We start from the raw sequence: 8,474 nt of genomic DNA, 5'->3' as shown, positions 1-8,474 counted from the left end.
TTATTTTTTCATTATCATCATATTGGTAATACCCTATTTCTTTAACTTTATTTAAAACTGATTTAAGTAACTGATATTTTATCTGGTATAGTGATTTACAATATATATACAAATTTTCAAATTTCAATCCATTCGGATGAAAAATTAAACTTAACATTATATTTGTTTTTCCACTTCCGGATGGTCCACATATTATACAACGAATTGAATTTGGAAACAATCGACCATGTTTATAATGTAATTTTAATTCGCTTGTATTAATATTTTCATAATTGATAACCGGTAAGGAAAATTTTTGTTTAATGACACGCATAATTAGTATTCTTGTTACAATGGACTATGAACTGATACTAAACAAATTTTTTATCTGCAACACTATAAATTGATGTTTGTTTTACTAATTTAGTCAGTTAGTGCTTAATGGCGAGAGGTGAAGGTTTACTTAATAGCAGCATAAACAAGTTACCGATCGAATTGCATCTTCCGGGGTATCAATACTGTGGTCCTGGTACAAAGTTAGCAAAAAGACTTAATCGACAAGATCCAGGAATAAATAAACTTGATCAGTATTGTAAAGTTCACGATATAGAATACTCTAAATCAAATAATTTGAAAGATAGACATAAAGCTGATCAAATTTTGGAAAACAAAGCCTGGTCACGTGTAATATCAAAAGACGCTAAATTTGGTGAAAAAGCAAGTGCGTGGTTGGTAACAAATATTATGAAACTAAAAAGAAAACTCGGAATGGGTATTAAAAGAACAACAAAGAAGAAAACAATTAAGAAGAAAAAAACTCGTAAATGTCAAAGAGGAATAAAAAGAACTCGTAAATGTGGAAGAGGAATGAAAAAAACACGTCAACAACAACAACAACAACAACAACAACAACAACAACAACAACAACAACAACATAATGGAAAGACAAAAATGAATTTAAGAAAAAGATGTAATACAAAAAAACGAATTGGATTTCAAGCTGGTATTATTAATAGTCTAAGAAAAAGTGGTTTAACAGAAAATCATAAAATAAGTACTATTCTAAAACACGCACGAGCAGCAGTTAAAGCAGCAGGAGGGAAAAAAAATATTAAAGTCCCTAGAATTATCCCTATTAAAAAAGGAGGACTTATACCACTTTTACCTTTAATTTTTGGTGGACTTAGTGCACTAGGAAGTTTAGGTGCTGGTGCTGCTACAGTGGCTCGTGCAGTAAATAATGCAAAAAGTGCACAGAAAAAATTAGAAGAAGCACAACGGCATAATAAAACTATGGAAGCAATAGCTATTGGAAAAAAAGGAAGCGGTCTATATTTAAAACGTTTGCGAAAAGGATATGGCTTATTTTTAAAAAAATTTTCAAAAAACTCCCAATAAAGCTACCCAAGAAAGCATTAACTAATCAAAATTTACTAAAATATGCTAAAATCTTAAAACTTACAGATTTTCGAGGTGTATTTATGAAAGATAAATTACCACAACATTGTTTTAATTATGAAAGTGGAATAGTAAATCTTGATGATAATAAAGGAGAAGGCACACATTGGGTAGCTTATAAAAAAAATAAAAAAATTGTGCATTATTTTGATAGTTTTGGCAACTTTAAGCCACCAAAATCCCTAATTAATTATTTTAAAAACTGTAAAATTTATTATAACCATGATAAATTTCAAAATCTAACCTATAATTGTGGACATTTGTGTTTAAAATTTCTATATAATATGAAACATAATTAAATTAAATCAGTTTCATTCTAACAGTTGTCATGTTTGTTCTTCTTTTATTTACTGATACGAAAAGTGTTTTGAGTGTTAATCTGTCACCACCAATTTATATTGATAATAATTATATATATTCTCTAGCACTAATTGGATTAGATACTTATAATCACATACCAAATATTGAAGATGGTACTGATAAGTTATATTATAACACAATAACCAAAAATCCTTCAAATAATCAAATTGTTAGAACACAAAACGTAATTCGTCTTCCTAAAGGAACATTTGAAATTTCAGATATCGAAAAATACATTCAAGATAATTTAGTTGGAAGTGAAGTAAGTGAGAAAGAAAGAAATACATTTTTTTCATTAAAACCAAATATAAATACATTAAAGTGTGAAATAAAAAGCATATACGAAATAGACTTTACGCCAGCTGATTCAATTTCTAAAATCCTAGGCTTTTCCAATAAAATATTACAAGCAAATCAATTACATGAAAGCGATTTACCTGTAAATATTATCAAGGCAAATTCAATAAGGGTAGACTGTAATATAATAGAAGGCTCATATTTAAACGGAAATTTATATCATAGTTTATATCAAAGTCCAATTACTGTAAGTCCAGCTGAACAAATTGTAATAAGTCCCCAAAATCATATTTATTTACCTATAGATAGACAACAAGTCATAGAAAATATTACCCTAAAACTTGTTGATCAAAACAGTGAATTAATTGATTTTAACGGGCAAACAATCAATATTCAATTAGCATTAAAAATTGAAAGAAAATAATATTGAATATGAGATTAATCTATAAAGATGAGAGTTCCACCAGTTTCTTATCAGTACCAAATGAACCATCTAGCCGTTCATTAGCTATAACAAGTGGTTCTTCAAAAAACTTAAAATCTACAAAAAAACTAACCTTAAAATCGAAAACAAAATTAACCTCAAAAAGTATCAAGATTTTAAAATCATTAGGTTACAATGTCGTTAATATCAAACGTACTCCAAATCTTTCGAAAACCTACACAAGACGAAAGTATTGAAAGGACAGAAGAACACACATATAATCCTCAAAATCAACTATTTAGAAATAATGATCGCATAAATTTTATTATTAATCAAGAAAACGTATGGATATTATGGAAAAAATCATATATTAAAATCAATTGTACCTTAGAATGGGATCCACTTCCTGCAAACACAACTGAAGAAGCATTTGGTCAAGTTACTTTAACCAATAATATCGGTCCATTTTTATTTGATTCTATTTCATATTACCTTAATAATACTGAAATAGATAGTGTAGACCAAGTTGGTTTGGTTTCAACAGTTAAAACATATCTTTGTTTTATGAAAAATGAATTTGAGGAATATCAGTCTCTAGGATGGACAAAAAATTTAAATGATCAACTTTATACATTTGATCCGAGAACTAAAAAGTTTTCTCTTAAATTAAAATTATCTCAAATGTTAAATTTACCATTTACTTATGAACGTATTATGTGTGGCACTCATAAAATAAGTTTAGTAAGATCTAGAACAGATGATAATTGTTATGTGAGTACAGGAGTAAGAAAAGCTCGAATTACTATAACAGATATGAATTTAGTAGCTTTACATGTTTATCCTGCTGCTAAAATTCAACTTCAGTTACTTGATTCAATAAAAAAAAATCGTGCAATTCCATTAGCTTTTCAAAAATGGGAAATACAGTCTAAGGATTTACCAGACGCTAAAACAACTTCATGGAAAATTCAAACCATTCAACGTGTTGAACGTCCTAATTGGATTATTGTATTTTTTCAAACTGAACGAGATTTTAATTCACGAAAAAATAGCACTCATTTTGATCATATTAACTTACAAAATATAAGATTAAAAATTAACAGCAGATATATTCCTTACGATAAGTGGAGACTTGATTTTACAAAAAATTATTATGAAGAAGCTTATGATGCTTATACTGAGTTTTATAAAACCTATTATCAAAAAAATCGCCATCAACCATTTTTAAATTATAATGAATATAAAAATTCACCTTTATTTATAATTGACTGTACGACTAATGTACACGAAAATGCTTTCTCTTCCGAAATGGATGCCACAATCGAAATTGAAAGTTCAGAAAATTTTCCAATTCATACAAAAGCCTACTATATAATTATTCAAGATCGAGTCGGAAGTTATAATGCAATATCAGAAGCAATTACCATGTTTCCATAATCTTAATTTAGATTAGATTCGTTAAATTTAGTTTAATTTAGTTTAATTTAGTTTAGTTTAATTTAATTTAATTATAGTAATTTTAAATGAAAATTCAATAAGTATGAGTCATTATCTTTCGAGTATAAATTTAGAACCAACTGCAGATAAGAAATATTATATAAAAAAAAACAACTGTTTCCATGTATCAGAACATCTTGGGGTTTTTAACACAAAACACGATGACAAAATTAAATACAGGTTTCAACGTTAAAGAAAAGAACAAAAAAAACGAAAAGAATGAAAAGAACAAAAAAAACCAAAATAATGAAGAGGAGGAAATTAATAAAGATATTTCTTGGGACGTACGAGTAATTAAAAAAGGCGATGACTTTTCACTTCTTTTATCGTTTTTTTGTAAGTGATAATAAATTTAATTTTTAGATTTCAATTCTGATTTTTTCAGTTACTTACGCTTTTAATGCAATAGGATTTTTAATAATAATGATAATGTGTTTTTCCAAAAAAACATATATTACAATGGCTGGGTATTATGGAGCTTTAATGGGATTAGCAGTATCGATACTTCACTACGGTCTAAGTTTATTCTTTACATTCCTAAGGACTAACAAAACTGACACTTCCATTTTAATTTCTTCTTTATTAATATGTATTTCAGGTAAAACAATATTTTTAGTATTTAATATTAAAATTATATTCATTTTTTGATTTTCAGCATTGGTGTTGTATATCAATTGGATAATGTTTTTTTATAAATTTTATAACTTTCAAAATCAAGCGTGTATATTAATTACAAAAAATAAAATATCTAATCCTTATTTTGTATTTTTATTATTATTCCTTCCAAACTTATATATAACATTAAAATTTATCTTGTTTTAATCAGTTTTATAATGGTTATCGACTTGTTCGGACGTAACTCAATATCATCAGGATATACTCGTAATATCCTAAATGATAAATTTGAGAACATAATTAATAATATAATACCCACTGAAATTGATGATAAATTAAATAAATCAATAAACAAAATAGAAAAACATATTTTCGATTTAACTAAAAAAATAAACAAAATAAATAATCTCTTTGAAAAAGAGAAAACCAACTTAACAATCAATAAGGAAATAATTGAAAATCATTTTAATAAAATGGAACAATATACTCGTAAAATCCTAAATGATAAGTTTGAGAACATAATTAATAATATAATACCTATTGAAATTGATGATAAATTAAATAAATCAATAAACAATATAGAAAAACATATTTTCGATATAACTAAAAAAATAAATATAATAGATAATCTATTTAAAAAAGAGAAAACCAACTTAATAATCAATAAGGAAATAATTGAAAATCATTTTAATAAAATGGAACAAATTTTATTTGATTTACATAAAGTATTTGAGAAGTTTAAACAATATGATAAAGAGATGAACAGTAAAATAGGAATCTTAGATAGTAAACTTAAAAATATTAACAATATTATTAATTCAATTACCAATGTGCTAGATAAAAGAATGAACAATAAAATTACAACTATACTTGACACTCATATGAATAATAAAATTGATATCAAATGGAAAATGTTAATGAATAATACTAATGAACTAACGAATCGAATTAAAAAATTGGAAAAAGAATATAATACATTAGATAAAAAAAGAACGACCATACCAAAAACTATAACTAACAGCAAAAAAATGAAAAATACAAATAAAAAACAAACCAACGAAAAAATTGATTCTTATGAGAATACTGAAATAGATGATGTTAAAATAGAACCTTTACCCCACAATAAAAACAAATGTCTTCCAGGTTACCAAGCTGACAAGCATGGGCATTGTAGAGAAGTATATTAAACATGTCTGTAAGTATTACGAAAAATAATTTCAATATTTATGTATATTTTTTTAGTTTTAGGCTTATAGGTACCTTATTCTACAAGAATTAAATAAAAATATACAATTAGTAAAATACAATTATAACAACATGTAATAATGAAATAATAAATTATTAATGAACATTCCCTTCTTGTTAGTCACAAGGTTACACGTGTAATATTATTGTGATTTGTGGTTTTTTATCTTATCAATTACTATCTTGCTCCTAATTAAAATTTATTTATCAACGGAAATTGTGGTTAGAAACATTCTATTTCTGTTAGTCATAGGGTTACACGTGTGATATTTATTGTGGTTTGTGGTTTTTTATCTTATCAATTACTGTCTTGTCTATAACTTTGTTATTGTGATTAGTCTTTGTTACTGTGATTTGTAATTTTTATCTTATCAATTACTATCTTGCCCCTAATTAAAATTTATTTATCAACGGAAATTGTGGTTTTCATGTCTCATCCTGTTGTTCAACCCAACTTTATATAAAGACGTTCATGTACATGGTATTTCGAGTAGTGTCTAGTCAAACGTAGTGTAGTCGAAAAACTGTCTTAAAAAAAATATATATATATAATGTCGTTATAATGTCGTTACCAAATATTGAATTTCGATTAACTACACTAGAACTTGAAGAATTCTTAAGCAGTGTATACGACCTTAAAGAAAAAATAATTCTCCAAAAAGTATGGAAGACGTTAGCAAATTTAAATTCAAATGGACGGAAATCTTTTTTGAGTGGAGGATACGCAGCATTCATAAAAGGCTACACAACAGCGTATACAGACGTGGATATTTATATAGAAGGTAATCCACGTAAAGAAGAGATCACTGATCTCACAAAATACTATAACATAAACAATTCAAATATTATCACATATTTCGAAATGGAGACGTCGAATCTAAATATCTTATTTAATTTTATATACGTAAAGCGACCTTGGGATAATATCATAATAAATGCTCTGCAGATAATTAGTGAATTTGATATAAATATATGTAAAATCGCATATTTTCCAATCGAAATCAACGGAGGGTTAAAAATACAATTAGTTGAAATGGTATTATCCAGTAAAGATTTATCATTTCAAAAAGCAAAAACGGTAGAACGGGCTCTAAAATATGAACTACGATTAAAAGAAAATATATCAGAAAAACTGCTTGCTATACAGGTAAGGAAAACTTTATTCGTTTTATTAATTTGTTACTTAATATTTTATTTTAGAAATCGAGTAATTCAAATCCAAAAATATATATAAATTTGAAAGAAAACGCTACTGTAGAAGACAAAGATGTATAATCAATTTTAAATATCCATTTATAAATAATAATAATAGCAATTGTTTTAGGCTATGTTCCGAAGATTAAAAAGCCACTTTGAAAAAAATAAATCAACTTCTTTTCAGGATACGTAAGTTTTTATCTTGTATGTGTACAATAAGAAACTTTTGATTTTATTTTTTCTTCTAGATCTACTGACGGACTGATGAATTGCGTATCATTAACATCATCATCATCATCATCTACAAGCCTACCATTAGGACTTATGACACCAGCAAAGGAAACCTCTAATTTTTTTCAGGAAAAGTAAGTTTCCATTTTACATATAAAATAAGTATATTTATTTAATAATTCCAAATATAATTTTTTCTTTTCATTCTCAGATCAACCGATAGATGTGAGAAGGACAACAACAAAAAGACCGCTGATTTTTTTAGGATAAGTAAGTTTTTCATTTTATATGTTTAGTTTTTTTTCTTTTTAAGTTCAGTTCAACAGATGGAATCATCGCCAATAGGGGAGGACCACTGCGCTTCACATCATCAACAGGATTCAGGCTTTAGGACAGAGGACGATCTCCAGAAGTCCAAAAATCCACACCACTGTTGTTAGACGTCGTCATAATCTTTTTTTAACTTTATTATTATTAGCCAGTCTAAAAACAAAAAGTCAAGCCGAAGGTTATTGGGGGGTTGTTAGGGGAAAATCCTAGACACAGACCAGATCACCTCTCTCAACCCCCCGCAAAAAAACCTTCGGCTTGACAAAAAAAAAAAAATAAAAAAAAATAAAAAAAAATAAAAAAACCTACCTATACCTACCCTACCTATACCTACCTACCTCGTTTGTACCGTATGTAAATATATGATATATTGTATGTTATTTTGTTTTAATATATTATTTTTAAAATACTCATATTAATGTAAAATATTATTTTATAAATACATAATGTGTTACATATTATTGTTTTTTTTTTCTGAAAACAAAAAAAATAATAATCCTAATCAGGATTTAAACATCGATTTCCTTATCGATAAAATAATGACTTTCCTTTATTAGTTATTAGTGACAAGCGTGATTTTCTGATATTTTGCTTAACTCAATACAGCATGTTTTGCTCGATTTCCTTATCGATAAAATAATGACTTTCCTTTATTAGTTATTAGTGACAAGCGTGATTTTCTGATATTTTGCTTAACTCAATACAGCATGTTTTGTATACTTCATGTATTCAAAATTGCACATTTCAAAAATCATATATTCAAAATTTCACAACCCCAAAAACCAAAAATTTCACAACCCCAAAATTCGCAAACGCGCGGGGGTGTGTGGTGTGTTGCGTC

At 26.9% G+C, this 8,474-nt stretch overlaps 1 protein-coding gene across 8 annotated transcripts; it reads left to right on the top strand.

Moving 5' to 3' along the window:
* The first annotated feature begins 281 nt into the window (after positions 1–281).
* LOC103314240 (uncharacterized) lies at positions 282–7,799 on the top strand. Of its 8 annotated transcripts, XR_010335127.1 has the most exons (10): positions 288–4,351; positions 4,401–4,613; positions 4,671–5,825; positions 5,873–6,657; positions 6,822–7,022; positions 7,076–7,144; positions 7,200–7,261; positions 7,321–7,437; positions 7,515–7,573; positions 7,622–7,799. XR_010335127.1 is itself a non-coding variant. In XM_064358381.1 (7 exons), the coding sequence occupies exons 2-7, from the start codon at positions 6,438–6,440 to the stop codon at positions 7,692–7,694; spliced, it is 957 nt and encodes a 318-aa protein (XP_064214451.1). In that variant the 5' UTR covers positions 5,388–5,825; positions 5,873–6,437; the 3' UTR covers positions 7,695–7,799. The 8 variants fall into 8 exon arrangements, 1 of the variants encoding a protein (XP_064214451.1); XR_010335128.1 differs by having other exon boundaries at positions 290–4,351; positions 5,873–7,022; positions 7,617–7,799; XR_010335126.1 differs by having other exon boundaries at positions 291–4,351; positions 4,425–4,613; positions 5,873–7,022.
* Positions 7,800–8,474: the final 675 nt, after the last annotated feature.

The sequence above is a fragment of the Tribolium castaneum genome, chromosome 8 (genome assembly GCF_031307605.1).
Source record: "Tribolium castaneum strain GA2 chromosome 8, icTriCast1.1, whole genome shotgun sequence".
Classification (NCBI taxonomy): Eukaryota; Metazoa; Arthropoda; class Insecta; order Coleoptera; family Tenebrionidae; genus Tribolium; species Tribolium castaneum.
Note: the sequence above shows the minus strand (reverse complement) of the source record. Positions and strands in the feature narration are given on the sequence as shown.